General features: G+C 36.3%; 1 protein-coding gene across 2 annotated transcripts in view; it reads left to right on the top strand.

Annotated features, from left to right (window-relative positions):
* MEIKIN (meiotic kinetochore factor) overlaps positions 1-26923 on the top strand; it is a 79773-nt gene that overhangs the window by 4246 nt on the left and 48604 nt on the right. For both annotated transcript variants that reach the window (XM_049649126.1, XM_049649124.1), the window contains exons 5-9: positions 2470-2607; positions 9206-9325; positions 19587-19626; positions 21337-21401; positions 26694-26764. In XM_049649126.1, the coding sequence (XP_049505083.1) occupies positions 2470-2607; positions 9206-9325; positions 19587-19626; positions 21337-21401; positions 26694-26764 (434 nt within the window). The remainder of the gene's footprint in view (positions 1-2469; positions 2608-9205; positions 9326-19586; positions 19627-21336; positions 21402-26693; positions 26765-26923) is intronic.

The following is a 26923-nucleotide window of genomic DNA, read 5'->3' as shown; positions in this document are numbered from 1 at the left end:
TCTGAAGTGGAAATTCTGATAAAGGAGCCTTCTAGTGTGTACACTAGCCAGACAATTAAAATAGTGCCCCATTTTACCTACAATACCTGAAACTGCAGGAGGACATCACCATGTAGAACATGGGTTCTCAGCATGTCTCATTACACTTCTAAGAAATCTCCAGAGCTAGGCTACTGTTTCAGAATTTATACACACTGCTGTAAAAATACATATTTTCAAGCAGAGATATGAACAGACAACTAGGAACACCCAAACCTTTGAATAAAACCAGTGACACAGAAGAGAGGCAACAAATCAAGCAAACAGAGTAACGCCTGAAGAACTAGAGAAAAACTAAATATCTCTTTAAAGACAAGAGGCCCCTGGATCCATACTATAACAGTCCTATTTTAAAAAATTAATGGTCCTTGGAAACTAAAAATATCATCAAATTTAAAAACTCAGTAATTGAGCCTAATATTGAAATGAATTCAGCTCAAAATCAGCTAGCTAGAAAATAGAATAGAGAAATATTTTCTAGAATATAGTGCAAAAGAGCAAGGGAGCTGCTCAACAAATGCTTTTCCTTACGTCTTTCTTCTTTGCCTGGTTAATTTCTACTTATTCTTCAAGAAAAAAAAAAAATTTCCGGTGCTGTCTCTACTGGGAAGCCTCTCCTGACCCCTCTTCTTTGTATATGAGTTGTTTTTTCTTGGAAGTTCTGTGGCACTTTTTGTATACTTCTATCAGGACTTAAAACAGCAGTATAATTGCTTTTGTTACTCTTGGATCCAAAGCTGTTGAGAATAAGCACTACCTTTTATGTTCCTATCCCATATTTGGGACATCATATAATTTCAAATGCTTGTTGAATGAGTTTTATACTCTGTTTAGAGAAAATAAACTAACCATAATTATTATTTTGTAAAATTGTAGTTTAAATACACAATAAATGTCCTTGGTTACTAGATTTATAAAGTTGATGTGTGAAAGATATAAGGAAATAGAAAATAGTCTCTAATTTACAACTGGTTGTATCCTTTTTTAAAATTTATTTATTTAAATTGAAGTTAGTTAACATACAGTGTAGTATCAGTTTCAGATGCAGAACCCAGTGATTGATCGCTTACATAGAACACCCGTTGCTTATCCCAACAAGTGCCCTCCTTAATTTCCATCACCCATTTAGCCCATTCACCCACCCTCCCCTCCAGCAACCCTCAGTTTGTTCTCTGTATTTTTTTTTTTTTATTTTATTTTTGGGACAGAGAGAGACAGAGCATGAACGGGGGAGGGTCAGAGAGAGAGGGAGACACAGAATCGGAAACAGGCTCCAGGCTCTGAGCCATCAGCCTAGAGCCTGACGCGGGGCTCGAACTCACGGACCGCGAGATCGTGACCTGGCTGAAGTCGGACGCTTAACCGACTGCGCCACCCAGGCGCCCCTGTTCTCTGTATTTAAGAGTGTCTTATGGTTTGCTTCCCTCTCTGTTTTTATCTTATTTTCCTTCCCTTCCCATATGTTCATTTGTTGTGTTTCTTAAATTCTACATAAGTGAAATCATATGCTATTTCTTTCTCTGATTGACTTATTTTACTTAGCATAATACACTCTCGTTCCATCCATGTTATTGCAAATGGCAAGATTTCATTCTTTTTGATCACCAAGTAGAATTCCATTATATATATATATATATATATATATATATATACACACACACACACACACACACGTACCCCACATCTTTTTTATCCATTCATCATTCAATGGACATTTGGGCTCTTTCCACAAAATGGTTATTGTTGATAGCACTGCTATAAACACGGGGGTGCATGTGCCCCTTTGAATCAGCATTTTTGTATCCTTTGGATAACCTAGTAGTGCAATTGCTGGATTGTAGGGTAGTTGTATTTTTAATTTTTTGAGGAACATCCATACTGTTTTCCAGAGTGGCTGCACCAGTTTGCATTCCCACCAACAGTGCAAAAGGGTTCCCTTTTCTCTGCATTCTCACCAACGTCTGTTATTTCCTGAGTTGTTAATTTTAGCCCTTCAGATAGGAGTGAGATGGCATCTCGTTGTGATTTGTATTTCTCTGGTGATGTAGGCTCATTGATTTTTAAATGGAATAACTAGAATTACCCTTTATTCTCAGCTTGTTAGTTTACAGTTAGTGAGTTACTTATATATAAAACTTGTATTTTGGGGTAAAAAATCACAATTGAAGCTAAGGAGCATAAGGAATAAATTATAAAACTTGGGAAAGCAATGGAAAAGATTATAATGCATTTTTCTACATAAAAAACAAGTCATTTTCTAAGGTTTAAGTTAAAGTGGTGTACAATTGTATGCTTTTTCAGTCATTTATATAAGTAATTTTACATTCTCTGTATAAAACTGCATGTATATTTCTACATATTTGAATTCTTAGGATTTTGAGTGTGTTTACTGTTGAAACATTTTACCTTTTTTGTTTGTTTATTCTACAGGACAAAGTTTGCAGCATGAAATTTCTAGTTCTCTTCTGAGCTATTCATTCACAGACTCTTACACAGAATACAAGAGTTTTGAAGAGAGTTTAAGTAGTTTCCCATCACCTGAGATCTTCAGAGGATCAGATTATTTAGGTGAGAAAACAATTTCAAACTTAAGCTGACCCACTATAGAAATTGTTCCTTTGTCCACAAATCCTCCAATGAATAATGTTCCTTTTGAGAAGGTGTGCTTGTCTTCCTCATTAAAACCTCCTGCCCTCGCTCACTATCCATCGTATTCCAGGCTCAGTCACATAGGACTGTACATCAAAAGCCACCAGATAAGAAAAGGATGAAGACATTAGGGGAATGACCCAGAAACAAGCCAATTTGCATTATAGTATCCCAGAGAAGCTCACAATTTGGATGCCCCAATACTTGTAAAAAGATATATCTGAAATGTAGAAGATGTGGTGACTACTGTCTTACTTAAATAGAGCGTGGAGATTTATTCTTTTGGGTATTTTGAAACTGAGGAACTCTGGAATGGAGGATACTAGGCACTGTTAATAGCAAGGATCATGGAATTTGAAATGCTGATCCCAATTACTCATTCCCCTGGAGTAGTATCATATGTTCACACCCTTGCCATATCCTTGTAGTGGTGGAATGAACTTTCTCCCTGTTTGGCTTTGGTACAGTAATGGAAATGTGACTTGCTTTGGGCAATAAGATATAAACAGATCTTTGAAATATGCTTAAATGGTCGGGCTTGTCCTCTTAAACTTTTAACATTATGAGATGAATATATCCTAATTAGCTTCTGCCTCTCCTGTGGGGACCCCAGAATGAGAGGTATGGGACAGAATAGTCCCAGACAACCTGCAGACTGCAGGGAGCTGCCCCATCTGATCAGCAGGTCTCTAATCTGAAGCAGACCTGCCTGAGCCAACCAGTACACATGGGAATAAGAGTAAATGCTTTAATTTCATGCCAATGAGATTTGGGTGTTATTATACATAAAAGGCAACTGTCTCAGATACTGTACTGAATGAAGAAGAGGGGAAATTAAATGAAAATGTACATCTGAATTGTGAGACCTTCTTGACTAATGCCTATTCCCATCCCAACCCAACATCCCATTTCTCTGCTCAGCTTCCAAAATACTAGCACCCAGACTTGAACTTTCTAGGCAGGAGAATGGAAGATTCTTTCCTAACAAATCTGAGCAGCCTTAAAGAAAGTACCTAAAGATACTGACCTCAGTACCCCTTCAGTGAAACTGACAAGAACACTCTGCACTGAAACCAACTCTGTGACAAGCCCAAACAAGGCCAGAGATTCCACTTAGCCTTTTAGGGCTCCCTCTTAAATAAGAGGAGAGCCAAGGATCATCAGTCTTCCTGAGGAAGTCTTCTAACAAAACAGAGTGATCAAAACAAAGGAAAATATATAGAGAGTGACATCAGCAAGATGTTGGAATAAGAAGCCCTGATCCATTCTTCCCCCATGGACACACCAATTCAACAGCAATACATGGACTTTTTCCCTTTGTGAGAAATCTGGAAACTGGTTAAAGGGACTCCTGCACCTCAGGCATGTATGAGACCAGCCATATCAAAGCCAACAGGAATTGGCAGGAAACCCCTAAGTCCCATCTTCTCCCTGGTTAGGGAAGAAAAGAACTGAACCATGCGTGAAATGTTGTAAATTTTCTGGGACCTTCCCAAAGGATTGGCTAGTCTCTTGCCTGTCTCAGAGTGCTACCCAAGGGAATGACTTCTTTCTCAATTGTCTCAAAGTGCTGATGGGACCTGGTATATTCTAGATGCCTATTGGCCACTGACAACAAATAAGGTGTGTGAGGAAACCTTAAGAGACTCATAGAACACAATTAAACAGAGCAACTTTTAACTTTAAACTTTATACGAGTCTCAGAGGGCAAAGAGATGAGGGAGGGAGAGAGGGAGAAAAAGAAAGAAGGGAGGGATAAGGGTAAAAGAAAGAAGACGAGAGAGGGAGGAATAGGGAGAAAGAGTAAGGGACTGAAGGGAGGGTGAGGGAAAAAGAAAGAGAGCCTGCCAGAAAGTTTATTCACAGAAATAATAGCTGCAAACTTACCCAATTTGGGGAAGGAAATGCACATGCAGACCTAGGAAGCCCAATGAATCTCAGTTAAGGTAACCAAGTAAATCCACACAGGGACTCATAAATTATCAAAAGTCAAATTTTGACTTTTAATAATTTGACTGTTTAATAATTTTGACTTTTTTAATTTTGAAAGCAGTAGTAGAAAAGCAACTTGATATGTACACGGGAACCCCCATTAAACTATCATTGGGTTTCTCAGCAGAAACCTTGCAGGCCACAAAGGGTAGAATGATCTGTCAAAGTGGTGAAAGTAAAGAAACTGTCAACCATCAAAACTATCAATAGAAACAAACAACATCAATGGAATATTGTTCAGCCATAATAAATGAAATTCTCCACTTGCAACAATATGGATAGAGCCAGAGAGTATAATGCTAAGCAAAATAAGTCAGAGAAAGTCAAATACCATGTGATTACACTCATAAGTGGAATTTAAGAAACAAATCAAATGAACAAGGAGGGGGGAAAGATAAGTCAAGAAACAGACTCTTAACTATAGAGAACAAACTGATAGTTACCAGAAGGCAGGTGAGTGAGGGATGGGTGAAATAGGTAATAGGAATTAAGGAGTATATTTGTCCTGATGAGCACCAGGTGGTTAAAATAAAAACTCAAATGAAGAGATAAGGAGTTTCTTAAAGGAAAGCTGAAGGAGTTAATCACCACTAGACTCACCTTACAAAAAAAATGGTAAAAGGAGTTCTTTAAGTTGAAATAAAGGACTCTAAACAGCAACACAAAAGCATATGAAAATATAAAACTTGCCAATAAGTATATAGATAAATATAAAATAATACTGTAACAGTGGTATTTAAATCTCTTTTAATTCTAATAATAAAGACTAAAGTATTAAAAATAAAATAAAAATATGTTAATGGATACACAACATAAAAAAAAATGTAAACCATAACATCAGTAACACAAAATGTGTGTGAAGGGAGAAATAAAAGTATAGTTTTTGTATATAATCGAAGTTGCTATCTGATTAAAATAGATTGTTAAGACTATATTTTATATAAGCACCATGGTAACCACATTAAAAATGCCTATAGAAAATACACAAAAGAAAAATAGAAAGGAGTCAAAGCATATCAGTATAAAAATAATCAATGAAACACAAATGAAGATGGCAAGAGAGGAAAAGGGGTAAAAGAACGATAAGACAAAATAATTAACGGAATAGTAATATTCTTTCCCTATCAGTAATTACTTCAAATGTAACTGGTTTAAATTCCCCAATCAAAGGACACAGAGTGGCTGGATGGATTTTGAAAAACAAGGTCTATATGCTATCTACAAAAGACTCTACATTTCAGGACACACATAGGCTGAAAGTGGAGCAATAGGAAAAGATAATCCATATAAATGGTAACCAAAAGAAATCAGGAGTGGCCCTACTTATATCAGATAAAACATCCGTTAAGTCAAAAACTATCACAAGACACAAAGACATTATATAATGATGAAAGGGTCAATTAATCAGGAACATATAACAAATATAAAGAAATATGCACTCAACATCAAAGCACCTAACAGATAAACACTGACAGACCTGAGGGCAAAAATAGACATCCATACAGTAATGAAGACTTCATTACTCCCATTTTCAATAAATAGAAAAACCATACAGAAAATTGACACTTTTTTGAATTCAAAATATATTGCAAAACTACAGTAATTATAACAGTATGGTACTGGCATAAAGATAGACATGTAGATGAATAGAATAGAGAGAAATGATTTTAAACAATGGTGGCAAGAATACACAGTGGGGAAAGAATAGTCTCTTCAACAAACAATGTTGGGAAAACTGGACTTCCATCGCTTCTTGGCCTTTTGTCTAAGATCAAGTGTGGGAAAACTGGACTTCCACCTACAAAAGGATGAAATAAGACCAATACCTTACATCATACAAAAAACCCAATTCAAAATGGATTAAAGACTTAAACATAAGACCAGAAACCATAAAACACGTGGAAGAAAACATAGGGGAAAACCCTCATGATACTTAATGATTTCTTGGATGTAACACCAAAAGCACAGGCAACAAAAGCTAAGTTAGACAAGTGAGATTACATAAAACTAAAAACCTGCACAGCAAAATAAACAACAGAGTGAAAGGGCAACATACAAAAAGGGAGAAAATATTTGCAAAATACTTACCTGATAAGAGATTAATGTTAAAAAATATATAAGAAACTCCTATAACTTGGGGAAAAAAATGAATAACCCCGTTACAAAATGGCCAAAGGACTTGAATAGACATTTCCCCAAAGAAGATATACTGATGGCCAACAAGTATATGAAAAGATGCCAATATCACTAATTATCAGGGATATGCAAATCAAAACCACAATGAAATGTCACCTCACCTGTTAGGATGATTATTATTAAAAAAAAAGGGGGGGGGCGCCTGGGTGGCGCAGTCGGTTAAGCGTCCGACTTCAGCCAGGTCACGATCTCGCGGTCCGTGAGTTCGAGCCCCGCGTCAGGCTCTGGGCAGAAGGCTCGGAGCCTGGAGCCTGTTTCCGATTCTGTGTCTCCCTCTCTCTCTGCCCCTCCCCCGTTCATGCTCTGTCTCTCTCTGTCCCAAAAAAATAAATAAAAAACGTTGAAAAAAAAAAATTAAAAAAAAAAAAAGGGGGGGGGGGCGGGGGATCCTGGGTGGCTCAGTTGGTGAAGGATCCACCTTCGGCTCAGGTCATGATCTCACGGTTCATGAGTTCAAACCCCACGTCAGGCTCAGAGCCTGGAGCCTGCTTCAGATTCTGTCTCTCTCTCTCTGTCCCTCCCCCACTCATGATCTGTCTCTCTCTCAAAAATAAATAAACAAAAAAATAAGTGTTGACAATGATGTAGAGAAATTGGAACACTTGTGCATTGTTGTTTGGATTGTAAATGGTGCAACTGCTATGGGAAACAGTGTAGAGGTTCCTCAAAAAATTAAAAATAGAACTACCATGTGATTCACCAATCCTACTTGTGGATATTTATCCAAAGTAATTGCAATCAGGATCTTAAAGAGATGTTTGCGCCCCATATCTATTTCAGCATTATTCACAATAGCTAAATGTGGAAACCATCTATGTTTTCATTGATTTATGAATGGATAAAAGAAATATGGTATATGCAGATGATGGAATATTATTCAGCCTTAAAGGGAGGTCCTGCCATATGCAACAACCTGGATGAACCTTAAGAATGCTATGATAAGTAAAATAAGCCAGTAACAGAAAGATAAATAGTGTATCATTCCACTTGCATGAGATATCTAAAATAGTCAAATTCATAGAATTAGAGAGTAGAATGTTGGTTGCCCTGGCCTAGAATGAGATAGACATAGGAAGCTGCTATTCAACAGGTATTAAGTATCAGTTTTGTAAGATGAATAGGTTCCAGAGATCTGCTATACAACACTGTGATACGCTATACTGAACAATATTGTACACTTACAAATTTGAGAGGGTAGATTGATGTTAAGTGTTCCTACCACAATAAAATTAAAAATTAAAAATTAAGAAAAGGAACCAAGCAGAAATAGAAACACAAGGAGAAAAAAATATATTGAAAAAATAGTCTCACTGACATAAAATGTATATTGTGTTCATTAAATAAGAATAGGGTGCTATGAAAAAGGGAATATTCAGATCATGAATGCAATAGCAGAGAGAAATTTAGAAGGATTAGAAATTAGGGTTGAGGAGAAAAAAAAGGAAAATAAAGATGAAAGGTTGCTACTCAACAGAGATAAGTCAGTGGAGGAGTATATGATATCCAATATCAAATGAAAGCAGTTTCAGACAAAGATGGTGAAGGAAACAAGAGGAAAATTACCAATGTTATAATTCAAGAACAGTTTCCTAGCGTTAAAGAATATGATTTCTGTGTTAAAAGGGTCACACTGTGCCTACCACAATAGATGAAAAACACCAAGATGAAGCATTGTGAAACTTTAGAACACTAGAAATGGAATGAAAAGAATGAATTTATAGAACGTGGTGTAAAGTTTGGGATTAAATAGATGAAAAATACAGAGAAAACTAAACTAACAAAAAAGGCTGACTCCAGGGGGTAGAAATGATTGTTACGGTGTACAAGAGTAAATAGCATTTTTATGGCAATTTATTATTATAATGTCTATACCAAATATTGATCTAACTAAATATGTAATATAATATCAGGATAATGGGAAGTGTGGAAAAGGTGGGGACAGGGATGTAAGAGAGAATAACCTCATTCTTGCGTAGTGGGAAGTTAATGGAAAGTTTAAAACTGACATCAAGTAATACTAGCATGTTATTTAATAGGTATAATTTATACATAAAACATTAAAAGGAACCTCATAGGTATGCTGTCTGTCTCTTATGTCAGTAATGTTTATGGGGCAAAAATCCATGAAAGAAAGTAGATTACAGTACTGAAATAGGCCAAAGAATATTTACTATTCTGATGCCATCAAGACTTGTCTTTTTTCTCTGTCTTACCCAAATCTTTAATTGCCACAGCTTAGTATGGCTGGGACCTTTGGAGTTGGGGGAGGTAACCTACTAGTTGTGTGCTGTTGTTCAAAGTTGTGTGCCATTTCTGCCTGCTGTTTTAGATTGGAAATGTCCCAGGTTGGAAGAACATATGCAATGCAAGAATTCCACTCTTCTGGATACCAGTAAAGCAATAGCAATAGAGAAGGTACCACAGTTTTCAGACCTCTCTGCAATTTTAGGTGAGTTTTCACATTCTTTTTTCTTATGTCACAGAGGAAAACCCTCATCTGTATCAGAAAAACAAAGTAATTTTTTGAATGATTTATAGCTAAGTTTATCAATTAGCATAATCTTTGGCTACAAATAACATAGGGGTCTCCTGTTTTATAACTTTTATTTTGAAGTAATTTTAGACTTGCAAAAAAGTTGCAAAAATAGAGAATTCCCATATACATCTCACCCAGCTTTCCCTAATGCTGTCTTATATAACATTAGTACAATGATCAGAATCAGAAAATTAACACTGGCATAAAACTACTAATTAAACCTTATTTGCATTTCACCAGTTTTTCCACCAATCTCTTTTCTTGTGTTTCAGGATCAAGCACTGCATCTGATTGTTACTTCTTCCTTAGTCTACTATAGTCTGTAACAGTTTCTCATCTTTGTTTGTTTTTCATAATCTTGGTACTTTTGAAGATTACTCATCAGTTATTTTATAGAACGTCCCTCACTTTTGAATTTGTCTAATGTTTTCTTATGATTAGAATGAGCTTATACAATGTTTTAAAGAACACTGCAGAAATGATGTTATGCCTTTTTCAGTACATTGTATTAAATTCTTGATGTCAGTATATCATATTACTGGTGATACTAAACTTCATCACTTGATTAAGGTGGTGGCTGTGGTTTTCTGAATAGTTAAGTTACTAGTTTGCCTTTGTGGTTAATAAATATCCAGAGAAGATAGTTTGAGACTTATAAATCCTGTTTGTCCTCAAATTTTCATTCACTGATATTAGTATTCATCAGAGGAACTTGACTATAACAGTTATTATGCTGGTGTTTGTTTAATGGTGATTTTCTATTTTTTGCTTCCCTGCTACATTCACTAATTGAAATTCTACTGTAAAAGAATTGTATCTTTTCTGCTGTTTATTTATTCAGTTGATTATAGCAGTATTAACTCATGAATATTTATTTTATGTGTTAAAATACAATATTTTATTTACTTATTTATATAATTCAAGCATACACAAAGTTATATAGGTTATATATATTTCAGTGCATTTTGTTAATCACTTGGAGTATAGTGAGACTCATTTGCTAGTGTCAGATTCAATTTTTGGTTTTCCATCCTGATTTGTTTCTTTATTTGGGGAGAAGGGGCTATGTGAAGGTATGTGAAACATTGCTATGGTTCTAAGAGTCAAAGCTATAAAATATTTATATGTTCTCAGGAAAGCATCACTTCTCCTTCCTGCTACCCTGATCCTATTCCCCTCTTCTTTCTACCCCTTTCCCACCCAACCCTTATGGTTTATCTTTCTTGTATTTCTTTTGTATGTATTTTCTTATATCCTCTTCTTTATTTCCTTTTTTTTTTTTTTTTTGAGTGTTTCATTTATTTTTGAGAGAAAGAGCACAAGCAGGGGAGGGGCAGAGAGAAGTGGGGGACAGAGGATCCAGAGTGGGCTCTGCACTGACAACAGCTAGCCCAGTGTAGGGCTTGAACTCACAAAACGTGAGATCATGATCTGAGCCAAAATCTGATATTCACCCAACTGAGCCACCCAGGTGCCCTATATCCTCTTCTTTCGTGCATGAAGGTTAGCATATTTATATATACTTTTTTATTTTGTTTTTTTCCACATATTAGTATATATTAGAAATCACTCCAGCTAGTTTTAAGGAGCTCTTCCTCATGTTTTTTCAATAGCTGCATGGTACTCCACTGTATGGATGTATTTTTGTTTATTTAAGTACTCTCCTATGAATTAGATATCTAGGGTTTCCCCCCAGTATTTTGCCACTACAAACAGTGTGTAAATGAATAAACTTATTCCATCAATAATATGAAAATATATTATCATATCGTAAAGATAGATTTTCAGAAGTAGGATGCTGGGTCATAAGGTAAGTGGATATATAGTTTTGTTGCATATTGCCAGATTTTCCTCCAGAAAGATTATACCAGTTTGCATTCCCATCAACATATTCTCATATCCTGTTTCCTCATACCCTCACCAACAAAGTATATTGTCATATTTAAAAATTTTTGCTACTCTAATAGGTGAGAAATGGTATCTCAGTGTTATTTTAGTTTGCATTTCCCTAACTGTATGTGAGCTTAAATATTTTTCATATGTTTGAAGGCTATTTTTATTTTCTGTGTGTGTGTGTGTGTGCGCGCGCGCATGTATGTGTAAATTTTCTTTTCATGCCTTTTCCCCATTTTTTTACCTGTTTTTTTATTCTTTACCCTCCATTTCTTTTTTTTAAATTTTTTTTAATTTTTACTTAGTTTTAAGAGAGAGAGGGACAGAGTGGAAGCTGGGGAGGAACAGAGAGAGAGGGAGACACAAATCCGAAGCAGGCTCCAGGCTCCAAGCGTCAGCACAGAGCCTGACGTGGGGCTTGAACTCACGAACCGCAAGTTCATGACCTGAGCCAAAGTCAGACGCTTAACCGACTGAGCCACCCAGGTACCCCTACCCTCCATTTCTAAGTACATTAGCTATTAAGAATTTTAGCCTTTTCCTAAATGCTCCAATCAAAAGACATAGGGTGGTAGAGTGGATTAAAAAACAAGACATATCTATATGCTGCCTACAAGAGACTCATCTCAGCCATAACGACACATACAGACTGAAATGAAGGGATGGAAAAACATTTACCATGCTTATGGAAATTAAAAAAAAAACTCCAGGGTAGCAACACTTATATCAGACAAAAAGACTTTTTAAAACAAAGACTGTAATAAGAGACAAAAGCATTGCATATTATAAAGGGATCAACCCAATGAGACAATAACAGTTGTATATATCTATGCACCCAATATTGGAGCACCTAAATACATAAAGCAAATATTAATGGACATAAAGAGAGAAACTGAGGGGCGCCTGGGTGGCGCAGTCGGTTAAGCGTCCGACTTCAGCCAGGTCACGATCTCGCGGTCCGTGAGTTCGAGCCCCGCGTCAGGCTCTGGGCTGATGGCTCGGAGCCTGGAGCATGTTTCCGATTCTGTGTCTCCCTCTCTCTCTGCCCCTCCCCCGTTCATGCTCTGTCTCTCTCTGTCCCAAAAATAAATAAAAAACGTTGAAAAAAAAAATTTAAAAAAAAAAGAGAGAAACTGATGGTAATACAATAATAATAGGGGACTTTAACACCCCACTTAGATTAATGGACAGATCATCCAGGTAGCAAATCAATAAGGAAACAGTGTCAGAGTTCCTGGGTAGTTCAGTTGGTTAAGTGTCCGACTTTGGCTCAGGTCATGATCTCATGGTTTGTGTGTTGGAGCCTGGGATTAGGGTCTCTGCTGTCATCACAGAGCCGGCTTTGGATTCTTGGTCTCTGTCTCTCTGCCCCTCCCTGACCCTTACATGTTCTCTCTCTCTCTCTCTCCCTCTCCCTCTCTCTCTCTCCCTCTCCCTTTCTCTCTCTCAAAAATAAATAAACATTAAAAAATATATATAAGGAGGGATGCCTGGGTGGCTCTTTCAGTTGAGTGTCCAACTTTGGCTGAGGTCATAATCTTGTAGTTCATGAGTTTGGACCCTGTCAGCTGTGCTGACAGCTCAAAGCCTGGATTTTGTTTCGGATTCTGTGTCTCCCTCTCTGTCTGTGCCTTCCCCACTCATGCTCTCTCTCAGAAATAAATTTGAAAAAAAATTGAAAAAAAAATATATATAAGGAAACAGTGTCTTTGAATGACACATTACCCCAGATGGTATGACAGATATATACAAAACATTTCATCCAAACAACAGAATGTACATTCTTTTCAAGGGCATGTGGAAAATTCTTTAGAATAGATTGAATGTTAGGCCAGAAAGCAAGTCTGAATAAATTTAAGAAGATTGAATTTATACTATGCATCTTTTCTTCCCACAGCAGTATAAAACTGGAAGTGAATCATAAGAAAAAAAACTGGAAAAAGCACAAACATGGGGAGGCTAAACAACATAATAATAAACAACTAATGGGTCAACATATAAATCAAAGGGGAAATCAAAAATTACATGGAGACACAAGAAAATGAAAATGTAATGGTCCAAAACATTTAAGACACATAAAAAGCAATTCTAAGAGAGAAATATATAATGATACAGGCCTACCTGAAGAAACAAGAAAAAGCTCAAATAAATTATCTATTTATTTATAATTATATATCTGTTTATAAACCGGGGCACTTGGGTGGCTCGGTTGAGCATCCAACTCTTGATTTCAGCTCAGGTCACAATCTCCTGGTTCATGGGGTTGAGTCCTGCATGGGCCTCTCCACTGACAGCACAGAGCCTGCTTGGGATTCTCTCTATCATTCTCTTTCTACCCCTCCCCCACTCGTGTGTGCTTGCTCGCTCTCCCTCTCTCTCTCTCTCAAAATAAATAAACATTAAAAAAAATTATCTAACCTTAAACCGAAAAGAAATAGAAAAAAGAACAAACAAAGCCCAATGTGAGTAGAAAGAAGGAAATAATAAAGTTTAGAGCAGAAATAAATGACGTAGAGACTAAAACAAAAACCAAAACCAATAGAACAGTTCAACAAAAGCAGGAGCTGGTTCTTTGAAAACAAATAAAATTGATAAGTCCTTAGGGGCGCCTGGGTGGCTCAGTCAGTTAGGCGTCCGACTTCGGCTCAGGTCATGACCTCACAGTCCGTGGGTTCGAGCCCCGCATCGGGCTCTGTGCTGACGGCTCAGAGCCTGGAGCCCATTTCGGATTCTGTGTCTCCCTCTCTCTGCCCCTCCCCTGTTCATGCTCTGTCTCTCTCTGTCTCAAAAATAAATAAACGTTAAAAAAAATAAAAAAAAAATTGATAAGTCCTTAGGCAGACTCTTCAAGACAAAAAGAGAAATGACCCAAATAAGTAAAACCAGAAATGAAAGAGGACAAGTAACAACTGGCACCACATAAATATAAGATTGTAAGAGTAGTTTGAAAAATTATATGCCAAAAAATTGGACATCCTAGAAGAAATGGATAAATTTCTAGAAACACACAATCTAACAGACTGAATTAGGAAGAAATAGAAAATCTTAAAGAAACCATTGGTAATAACAAAATTGAATTAGTACACAAAAGACTACCAAAAAATAAAAGTCTAGGACTAGATGGATTCACAGGTGAATTCTAAAAAACATTTAAAGAAGAGTTAATGCTTATTCTTCTCAAACAATTCCAAAAAAATAGGAGAGAGAGGAAGGAAAGCTTCCAAACTCATTCCATAAGGCCAGCATTACCATGATACCAAAACCAGACAAATACACCAATACAGAGAGACACAGAGAGAGAGAGAGAGAGAAAAGAAAACTACAGTTCAAAACCCCTGATGAACATAGATTTAAAAATCCTCAATAAAATATTATCAAACCACATTCAACAATACATTAAAAGGATCATTCACCACTACCAAGTGGGATTTATTCTGGGGACACAAGGATGGTTCAATATCACAATCAACAGGATACTCCACATCAACAAAATGAAGGATAAAAATCATGATTATCTCAGTAGATGCAGAAAAAGCATTTGACAAAATTTAACATCCATTCATGATTTAAAAAAAAAAAAAAAACTTTCCCTAATGTGACTTTAGAGAGAACATACCTCAACATAATAAAGGCCATCTATGAAAGAAAAAAAAAGCACAGTTAATATCATACTGTATGGTTAAAACCTGAGAGCTTTTCCTCTAAGATCAGGAACAAGATAAGGATGTCCTGTCTTACTACTTTTCTAACACTACAGCATAGTGCTAGACATTCTAGCCACAGCAGTCAGACAAGAAAAAGAAATGAGACATCCATATTGATAAGGAAGAAATTAAGCTATCATTGTTTGCAGATGACATGATACTGTACACGGAAGACCCTAAAGACTTTACCAAAAAACTATTAGAAGTAATAAATAAACTCAGTAAAGTTTTAGGATACAAAATTAATATCCAGAAATTGATAGCATTTGTGTGCACTGATAACAAAGTAGCTGAAAGAGAAATTAAGAAAACAACTCCATGTGTAATTGCACAAAAAATAATAAAATACCTAGGAATAAACTTAACCAGGGGGGTGAAAGACCTGTATTCTGAGGACTGTAAAACACTGATGAAAGAAATTGAAGAGAAATGAGAAGGTATTTCGTGCTCATGAATTGGAAGAATTAATATTGTTAAGATGTCCATACTACCCCAAACAATCTGAAGATTCAGTGCAATCCCTATCAAAATACCAATAGCATTTTTCACAGAATTAGAACAAATAAGTCTAAAATTTGTTTGGAACCACAGAAGAGCCCAAATATCCAAAGCAATATTGAGAAATAGTAAAGCTGGAGATGTCACACTTCCAGATGTCAAGATATATTACAAGCTGTAGTCAAAATAGCATGGTTCTGGCACAAAAATAAACACATAGATCAATGGAACAGAATAGAGAGCCTGGAAATAAACCCATGCTTATATGGTCAATTAATCTGTGACAACGCAAGAAGATACAATGGGGAAAAGACTGCCTCTTTAATAAATGCTACTGGGGAAATTGGATAGCTACATGCAAAAAAATGAAAGTGGACCACTTTCTTATACCATACACAAACTCAAAATGGATTAAAGGCCTAAATGTGAGGCCTGAACTCATAAAAATCCTATGAGAGAACATAGGCAGTACTTTTTCTTACATCAGCCATAATGACATTTTTTTCTAGATATGTCTCTTTGTATGGCTTCAGCTCAGGTCACGATCTCACGGCTTTGTGGGTTCGAGCCCTGCATCCGGCTCTGCACTGGTGGTGCAGAGCCTGCTTGGGATTCTCTGTCTCTCCTTCTCCCTCTGCCCCTCCCCTATTTGAACTGTCTCTCTCAAATAAATAAAAACTTAAAAAAAGAAACTTTAAAAAAATGGGCAGAGTACCTGAATAGACATGTTTCCAAAGAAGACATGCAGATGGCCAACAGCCATGAAAAGATGCTTCCATCATTAATCACCAGGAAACTGCAAATCAAAACCACAATGAGATACCACCTCACACCTGTCAGAATGGCTAAAATAAAAAGACAAGAAAAAGGAAGTGTTGATAAGGATGTGGAGAAAAAGGAACCCTCATGCACTGTTGGTAGGAATGTGAATTGGCACAGCCACTGTGGAAAACAGTATGGATGTTCCTCAAAACATTAAAAGTCGAAATACTATATGATTCAGTAATCCCACTACTGGATATTTACCCAAAGAAAACAAAAACACTAATTTGAAAATTTATTGTAGTATTATTTGTAATAGCCAAGGTATGGAAGTGGTTTAAATGTACACTGATGAACAAATGGATGAGGAAGATATGGTACACACACACACACACACACACACACATGCACGCACACTATTACACAGCCATAAAAGGTTAAGATCTTGCCATTTGCAACTACATGAATGCACCTAGAGGGCATTATGGTAAGTGAAATAAGTGAGAATGAGAAAGACAAATACCATATGATTTCACATGTGTGGAATCTAAAAAACAAAACAAATTAAAAAACAAAAAACAGAATCAGACCTGTAAATACAGAGAACAAACTAATGGTTCCCACAGGGAAGGGGAATGGGAGTGTGGGCAAAATGGGTTAAGGGGAGAGGGGATAAGAGACTTGGAGTTTTGGAATGAATAAGTCACAGGAATAAAAGTCACAGCATAGGGAATGTAGTCTGTGGTATTATAATAGCATCTTATGGTGACAAGTTAGCTACACTTGTGGTGAGCATAATATAATATTTAGAGAAGTTAATTCATTAGGTAGTACACATGAAACTAATATAATGTGTTTCATCTATACCTAAAAAAATTTTTTGTAAAGAATATTAGGGGCTCCTGGGTAGCTCAGTTGGTTAAGCATCCAACTTCGGCTCAGGTCATGATCTCACAGTTCATGGGTTCAAGCCCCGCATCAGGCTTTGTGCTGACAGCTCAGAACCTGAAGCCTACTTCAGATTCTGTGTCTCCCTCTCTCTCTGCCCCTCCCCCCACTTATGCTCTGTCTCTCAAAAATAAATAAACATTGGGAAAAAAAAGAATATTAGTCTTTTGTCTGTGGCTTATATTGTGAATATTTCCCCAAGTTTGTCAGTTGTCTTTTTGTGTATGTTGTTTTTGTCATGCAAAAAAGGCTTGTTTATACTAGATTTACTTCTCTTCCCAGGCCAGAGTTAGTGTAGCATCTCACTAATAGCATTAAGATCTTATACTCTTTCTATCTTTCTACTACCAAGTGTGTTGGCTTGTTACCCCATAGTTGTAGGATGGTTGCTAAGCCTTTAGGCATCACAACAGTGTTCCAGGGAAAAAGAATTAGAAAAGGCAGTACTAGCCACATACATCTCTTTTTATCAGAAAAGCAAAAGCTTTCCAATTAATTTCCCAGCAGACTAGGTCTATTGGCCAGGACTGAGTCCTGTATCTCCTGACTACTTGGAAGTCTTCCTTGATAAAGTTTATAAAAACCCAAGTATTTTATTCTTCTAGCCTCTATAGTGGTAGAAAGGGGAAAATGTATAAAAATAGAGAGGGGGAATAGCAATGGATGTTGTCAGCTCATCTATCAGAGCCTCACAAAAAGGAGGGATAAATAATATCAAAGAATTAAGCATTGGTTACGGGGTCCCTTATGGGAGAGTTGGTATCTATCTGGATGGCAGTATTTCTGACAGTTTGAAAACCTTGTGTTATGTTTACTTTGGCAACTCCTTTGCTGATATAAAGTGCCCAAAGAAGCAGCCTGTCTCTTTAACAAATGTTTCAGTTAACTTCTTTGTCCACTGTAAGTGATGACAAAAAAGAAAAAGAAAGAAGGAAAGAAAGAAAGAAAAATTAAAAAAAAATCAATCCTACCTCAAACTTTATTAGGTTAAAAAATGAAATTATTACCACATATACCTGAAAAATCTAGCAGTATATCATATGCAATTACAACTTGATCCAGGCTTTCTTTTTTTAAAAAAATTATTTTTAATGCTTTTATTTATTTTTGAGAGAGAGAGACAGAGTGCCAGCAGGGGAGGGGCAGAGAGAGAGGGAGACACAGAATCTGAAGCAGGCTCCAGGCCCTGAGTTGCCAGCACAGAGCCTGACGTGGGGCTCAAACCCACAAACTGTGGTTTGACCTGAGACAAAGTTGGATGATTAACCAACTGAACCACCCAGGAACCCTAATTCAGGCTTTCAAATGGTATCAGTAGGACCCAATTCCTTTCCATCTCTCAGCTCACGGCACTAATGTGCAAACTGAACTCTCAGCTAACCTCCCTTCATATAGTAGCTCTTGTTAGGTCCAGGCCTATATACTCACAGCCTCAAATCCAGTGAACAAAAGTGCTTCTCTTTCCCAGTGATTTGAACAAAAGTCCTGGTCTTATACCTTGGCTTAAATTATTTCATATGCTTATCCTTGAACAGTCACTTTGGGCAGAGAGATGCAGGGCTGCCATTGTACTGAGTCACAGGCCCTGTCTTGATTATCACAAAGAAAAGCAAGAGACTATCATCAGCAAAAGCAGAAAGTAGATGCTGTTCACTGTAGTCCTTTATATTTTGGGAACCTCCCTTTCAGAGAAATACTTCTAAATGATTAGTAGGCATCATTCACTTCACTTTTACTAAACTGTAAAATTCTAATTAAATGTAAGCAGACTTCTGCAGCTTATTAGGGTCATATTCTTCAGAAGACTACTCCCACAGTTCTTTATGTACCTAGTAATACAGAGTGCCTAGACAGCAAAATATTGACTGGTAGGCATTGTCTTGACTAATAAGTCTACTAATATGTGTATCTATATTTGTACTGGATTAAGAACCATGATATCTGAGTTTAAGTTCCAGGTAGGTAGCTGTTAGTTTTATCACTTGACCAGTTATTTTGTATATGTATTGTGGAAATAGTAAATTGTTATATTTACCTTGTGGGACTGTTGTAAGAATCAAGTAGATAAAAGATTGGAAAGGACTTCAAAAATTATAACTAACTATCCAAATACAGGCAGATGGATTCCTGCATCTCATAAAATTTCCTAACAATTTTGTTTTATTTTGGTATTTTGAAAATACTTCTATATAATTTAAGTGGCAGATAAAAACAATACAAAACAATAAAATCATAAAAATAAACTGCACTATCACCATATATTTTAGAGAAAATATTTACTTTTAGCTAGAGTAATTTTGGCCTCTGGTCTGTGCTTGAATTATCTTTCTAATAGATTGGTGTTTTGTTTTGTTTTTTTCCTTTCCTAGGTCCCTCTTCAGAAGACTATCAGAAATGCCATAGAGAAATGTAAGAACTAATATTTTATTTTAAAGTTGTCAAGCTTTTGAAAACCCTGTGTTATAATAGTTATATAGCTGGAATGATTATTAGCCCACAAATTTAGGTATTCATTTATTCAGTGTTTGTTGAGGAATCATTATGTGCCAGAAGTATTCTTACAGGTAGAGATACATTGTAATTAATGAAATAGATTAAAAACAAAATCTCTGCCCTCAAGTCCACATTCTACTTGGATGAGATAGACAATAAGTGAATGAACAAATTCATTCTGTTCTATATGGTAATGAATGCTATGGATAAAAAGCAAGATGGGGGCTAGAGAGTATTGGAAGGAAGTTTCACTATTTTAAGTAGTGTGGTGAGAGAAGTCATAAATGAAATTTGAGCAGAGACATAAAGAAGGAAACAGAGAAAGACATGTAATTCACAGGAGAAAAGAGGATTCCAGGTGGAGGGAATAGCTGAAGCAAGGCTCTGCGCCAAGAAGGCCTGGGCTCCTGGGATGGAGTGTGGGAGAAGGAAAAAGAAGATGAAATGAGAGAAAAAGCCATATCATATAAGGCATGGTAGCTGAATGTAAGTGGATTGGAAAGCCTTTGAAAGGGTTAGAAGGGTAACATGATACAGCTTAGGTTTTAAAAGAATCACCCTGGCTACTGTGTTGTGAATAGATTATGAAGAGACAATTATAGTTATAGTGAGATATAGTTAGGAGACTATTGTCCTAATCTAGGCAAGAGATATTGGACCAGAGTGGTAAGAGTATAGGTAAGAACTAGCTTTTGGAACCAAATCCAAAGGATTTTGGATATATTTTGAAAGCAGAACTAACAGGGTGGTCTGTTATTCATTGACGGAATGAATGGTGGAGTATGAAAGTAGTCAAGGCTGACTCCGCACTTTTGGCTTAAGCAACTAGAAGATGGGAGAGACTGAGGAGAAACATTACTGAGCAAAGATCAAGACCTTGGTTTGTGGCATGTAGACTGAGGGTAAGGCGTGTGTGAGAGCAACAGTATCTAAATTCAAGGAGGTGGTCACAGTCTGGGGGTGGTGTCATTTCTAAAATAGAAAAGGACATTAATTTTTAAGAAGTATTATCTTTCCTGTTACTTGAGATTCTTACCTCAAGAATCCTAGGAAACAAGATTGCCATTCTGTTTTGCATAAATGAGGGAACCAAGTATCAGGACAGGTTAAGTAACTTTTCCAAGGCCAGTAGCAAAACTGGCCTTTAAACTCAGGTCTTTCTGATTCTAAACATTCTACCTTGTCCTCCATATGTATTGTCTCACACTGAAAAGTATATAAATGTATTACCTTTTATTAAACTATTTGTTCATATAGATATGGTAACATTTTCTTAACCAGTTGTGTTCTTTCTACAGATATTTTATAGTATACAAATGTTATTATTGTAGGGACGCCTGGGTGGCTCAGTCATTTGAGCGTCCCGACTTCGGCTCAGGTCATGATCTCACAGCTTGTGAGTTCGAGCCCTGCGTCGGGCTCTGTGCTGACAGCTCAGAGCCTAGAACCTGCGTCGGATTCTGTGTCTCCCTCTCTCTCTGCCCCTAACCCACACGCATTCTGTCTCTGTCTCTCTCAAAAATAAACATTAAAAAAAATTTTAATGTTATTATTGTAAAGATTATTTGAGGATTCTCTACAGTTACTGAAAAATTGAGACTAATCATTAATTTGTTCCTATTATAGAGTGATGACATTAACCGACCAAAATATTTCTCAGAGACCAAAGAGTACTTTCCATTCAGAATCAGGTAATAAACAGTGAAACTAATCATTTTCATAATTCTGTATTTCTTTATTTTTGTGATAATGCAGTATATTTTTAGAAAATTGGTAGCCCAGGAAACTGAGTGCTTTTTAGCTTGGTTATATTTTTAAAAATGAAGATATGTGAAGTTAGAAAGATATGTGTGTCTTTAACTATCACTAAAGTACCCATTATTAATTCATTTCATAAACATTTACTGAGTATATACTCTGTATTAGGTGTTGCTATATATACCAGTAAAGAGTAGTATTAAATCCTTGCCTCCTAAGTTTCAGTCATGGGAGAGGAAGATAATCAGTAAACATTTATATTGCAATTATGTGTGATGATTGAAAATAAAAGGATAAACACAGTGTCTTGCATTATAGGCACTCTATAATTTAGTCTATTATTGGAATAAACTTAGACATTTCCAACCTTATTAATTCATGCTGTATCTCAGTTTTCCATTTTTATTTCCTGAATCAAGTTTTACAGCATTTATTTGTGGGTAAACAAAGAATTGCTGGTTTTACTCTTAATAGGCAAGTTTGTATGAACTAAAAGAAAAAAATAGTTTTTTGCATCATTTTCACTTTGAGAAATACTGCTACTGAGTATTTTCTAAATGTCAAGTATTATGTTAGGATTTCTGGGTATAAAAATGATGAAAATAGTTGCTCTTTTAAGGGAAATTAATCAAGTGATAAAAACTAAACTTGTAAAAGCACCCATCTTTCAAAGGAGTAGCATCTACTACGCTGGAGGGTGAGCATTAGAAGAGGAATTTTTGTATAAATCTAAGAGTAAGGGAGCTTGTGAACAAGAGAAGAGAGGTTATCAAAGTGAAAGTAGTAAGGGTTCCAAAAGCAATCATGATTTTACTTAGGTCTTGCCCAATAAAAAGTTTTCTTTGGCTGTGGAAAATACTATTTATAAAGCCTGATAGTGAGTCAGAACAGTGATTCTGGAATTATGTATGCTTTTGTATTCTTACTTTTATGTGGTTGATTAACTTGCAATTTAAAATTAAATGACATCTTACTCAAGAATTATTTTTTACTTCCTTAATTCAACAAATCCAACTGTGTTCCTATGGCACGTTCTTTACTAAGTGTTAGAAACTTGTCTAGTCATAGAGACAAACATAAACAGGTAACTACTTCCCAGGTAACTCCTGCACAGTCTCCTCTGCAATCTAATCTGCCACTATTAGCCATTAAATGTGGAAGTTCTTCAAGGCCAGTTCCTAGATTTTAATCTTTTTAAAATGTACCCCTAATATGTACAGGTGTTCTATAAATAGCAGGGTCTCCAAGTTTTCTCTCAATCTAGACTTTCTTCTGAGAATAAGACCCTTATATGTAGCTGCCTTCTGGACATTTCCCCTTGGATGTTTCAGAGATAACTTATCACACCATTCATTAATTCCATTCATTCAACAAATATTCTTTAATCACCTACATTGTGACACAAAGTTTCTTAGTTGCTGGGGAACATGACAGAGTCCTTGCCCTAACAGAGCTGCTATAGTGGAGGAAGAAAGATAATAAACAGATAAACAAATGAATATATATCAATATTAGAATAAAAATAAAGCAGGGCAAAAACAGGGTATGAGTAGGGATGCTATTTTATGATTTTTTTTTAATTTTATTTATTTATTTTGAGAGAGAGTGTGTGAGCAGGGGAAAGGCAGAGAGAGAAGGAGAGAGAGAATCCCAAGCAGGCTCCATCCTATCAGTGCACATCCAGACATGGGGCTTGATCCCATGAACCACAAGATCATGACCTGAGCCAAGATCAAGAGTTGGACCCTCAACCACCTGAGCCACCCAGGTGCCCCAAGGGATACTATTTTATTGTATTTTTAAATTTTATTTAATTTTTTTATTTTTTTATATAATTTATTGTCAAGTTAGCTAACATACAGTATATATGGTGTGCTCTTGGCTTTGGGAGTAGATTCCTGTGACTCATCACTTACATAAAACACCTAGTGCTTACCCCGTTAAGTGCCCTCCTCACTGCCCATCACTCATTTTCCCCACCCCCACCCCCTTCCACCCTCAGTTTGTTCTCTGTATTTAAAAGTCTCTAGGATAAGCATCTCTGAGGAGATGATATTTGTACAAAGCTTGAATGTGGGTCATGTGAAAATCTGTGATAGAGTATGCTGGCAAAGGGAACAACAAGAGAAAAGGTCCTAAGATGGGAATGAGCGCAGCATGTTTGAAGAAGAGAAAAGAGGTTAGTATGACCAGAGCAAAATGAGTTTAAAAAAAATGAATGACTGCAGTTGTGTTGAGGGCTAGTCAAGTGGTATAATGTAGAGTCTCCTATGCCATCGTAAGGAGTAAGAATTCTATTCTAAATGTGCTGAGAAGTGGGATGATGTGATTGGATACATATTTTTTTATAATTTTTAAATGTTTTTATTTATTTTTGAGAGACAGAGAGAGACAGAGCATGAGTGGGGGAGGGGCAGAGAAAGAGGGAGACACAGAATGTGAAGCAGGCTCCAGGTTCTGAGCTGTCAGCACAGAGCCCAACATAGAGCTTGAACTCAAGAACTGCGAGATCATGACCTGAGCTGAAGTCAGACACTTAACTGACTGAGCCACCCAGGCGCCCCTTGGATACATATTTTAGAATAATCACTCTGGCTGCTATGTGGAGATAGACTAAGAAGGCAAAGAGACCCTGTTAAACTATTGTAGTGGTCAGGTAATGGTATGAGACTAACATGGTAGCAGTGGTCTGATTTGGAATGAATATATATATATATATATATATATATATACCTTTAGTGTTTTATTATTTTTGAGAGAGAGAGAGAGAGACACATTATGAAGAGGGAGGAGCAGAGAGAAAGGTAGACACAAAATTCAATGCAGGCTCCAGGCTCTGAGCTGGTAGCACAGAGCCCAATGTAGGGCTCGAACTCATGGACTGTGAGATCATGACCTGACCGAAGTTGGATGCTTAACCAACTGAGCCACCCAGGTGCCCCCGGAATATATTTCAAAGCACTAGGATTTTCTGATTAATCTGTATGTTGGGTAAGAGAAAAATAAATGTCAAGGAAGAGTCTAAAATTATTGGTTTAAGCAAGTGGATGAATGATGGTATCATTTCTTGAGAAAGCACTGGAGGACAGAGCAAGTTGGGAGGATGATTAAGAGAATTTGGTTTCCTTTTGGGATGAGCACTGGGTGTTGTATGGAAACCAATTTGACAATAAATTTCATATTAAAAAAAAGAGAGAGAATTTGGTTTCAACATTGAATTTTATCTCTCTACTCCTGTACCTAATGTTTCATGAAATGTTGCAGACAAAAACATGTATGTGTTGTGTAATTCCATATATATGAAGTTCAAGAACAGGCAAGACTATTTTGGATAGTAGAAGTAAGAATAGTGGTAATCTTTGGAAAGGGGGTGCTGAATGGGAAGGAACATATAGGAAACTTTTGACGTGTTGGAATATTTTATACCTTGATTTGGGTGGTGATTATATGGGTGAATACATACATATTTAAGATTTGTGCCTACTATTGTGTACGTAGAGTTCTTCAATAAAATATTAAAACATTAAGAGACTTATTAGCCTTCAAGTAGAGATGTAATGAGAGCAGTTTGTGATACAGGAGTCTGGAGTTTAGGGCAGAGACTGGAGCTATAAATAAATATCTGGAGTCAAGAATATAAATGTTTTAAAGCCATAGGATCAGATGAGATCACCTAGGAAGTGGCATAGAAAACAAACATGCAAAAAGAATGTAAATGAAACACTTCAGCATTTAGAAGTAGCTGTAACAAAAGTTACCAAGAGAATAAATAAAGCAGGAATTGAGGACTGAGAATCGTCACAACCAAGACCTAACTTGGTCTTCCACTAGTGTCTTCCATCTATCAAGTGTAGCTTAGCAGACTGGAAACATCGGGATCATTCTTGACACCTTCCTCTTTGTTACTTCTTAGACTTAATCTATTACCAAACGTTGGTACCAATTTTATCTGTTACAGAATTCTGAAACCTACTACTTCCCTCTACTTGAGGAGATGAAGATGAGTGAAGTGGTTAGTCTCAAGGGTTGCCAGATTTAGCAAGTAAAGATGCAGAATGGTCAGTTAATTTTGAATTCAGATAAATAATTTTTAATATAATTATGTCACAAATATTGTATATGCTTGTACTATTACATGGCATATACTTATACTAAAAAATTACTTGCTCATCTGAAATTCAAATTTAAATGGGTATCCTATTTGTATCTAGAAACCTAATTAGCCTCTGCAACGAGGCTGGGAATGTATATGTATTATAGGCAGGCATCACAAAAATCAGGATTTTATATGCTAAGTTAAAAAGCTTGAGTTTTAACTGGAATGAAGTGGAAAGCCTTGGGGAAGTTTTAAGCAGATGATATTAGACTTGTATTTTAGGTATGTAACGTGGGTAGTGGAGTACAGAGGGGCAAAATTGAAAAACTACTGAAATAATCCGAAGGGAAATCTCTTGTTGCCTTAAAGCAAGGTATTAGTGTTAAGAACAAAGAAAAGCCAAATTTGCATATTAAGTACATATGCTAGGTAACTTTGGCAGAAAGCAGACAGTCAAAAGATTTTTGTTGCTTTTTGGATTGAGTCTGGAGAGTGAAAAAAAAGAGAAGAGTCAGGACTGAGTAGGAGCCATGAAAGGGACCAGAGGGAAAATGTTCATGCTTGTTGTACTGATGTCCAATAAGGTAGGGCAGGAAAGGTTTCTGCTCATATTTGTGGGACCTGAAATTAGATTGCTGTGGGTTTGGGAGTAAACAGGAGGAGAGGAAGTTATGTTAGTAATGTGGACATGCCTGTGGATAAGAGGAGAGAGGGGATATATCATGAAGGGGTATTGGGTACAGATAAAGTTTTTGTTAAGATCAGAGTCCTGACTATCTTTTAAATGTTGATAGAAAAGTTGCAGTAGAGAAGTTTCAAGAGAGCCTGAAAATACAGGAATATGGAAATGAAAGGATAATTAATGAAGAATTTTAATCACACACACCTTTCTCTATTAATTGAAAAGTAAATATTTTATATAGAGCTTATTTACTCCTATGAAACCTGGGACTCTTATCTATAGCAAGTCAGATTATTCAACATATATTAAGTTTTTCTTCTGAAACTATTACAGAGATGCAGTCATTGAAATCAGGGTTTTGTTTTTCAAATTTGAGTTCTATTTTCTATACTTATAGTTAAGGAGAGGTTAAATAATTAAAATATTGAAGTATCTTTTTCTTTACAGATAATGCAGCTTGTGAAGTTTTACTTGCTGAGAAAACTTACCCTTCAGCACCTGAAAAAACAAAGAAAAAAGCAAGTATTAAAGCAGAATAACTACATAAACCATAACTTTAATTAATATAGAGCATATTCTTTTTTTTTTTCAATATATGAAATTTATTGTCAAATTGGTTTCCATACAACACCCAGTGCTCATCCCAGAGCATATTCTTTTTTTTTTTTTTTTTTTTT

The sequence above is a fragment of the Panthera uncia genome (assembly GCF_023721935.1).
Source record: "Panthera uncia isolate 11264 chromosome A1 unlocalized genomic scaffold, Puncia_PCG_1.0 HiC_scaffold_17, whole genome shotgun sequence".
NCBI lineage: Eukaryota > Metazoa > Chordata > Mammalia > Carnivora > Felidae > Panthera > Panthera uncia.
The sequence above is the reverse complement of the archived record's forward strand: the minus strand, read 5'-3'. Positions and strand labels throughout refer to the sequence as shown.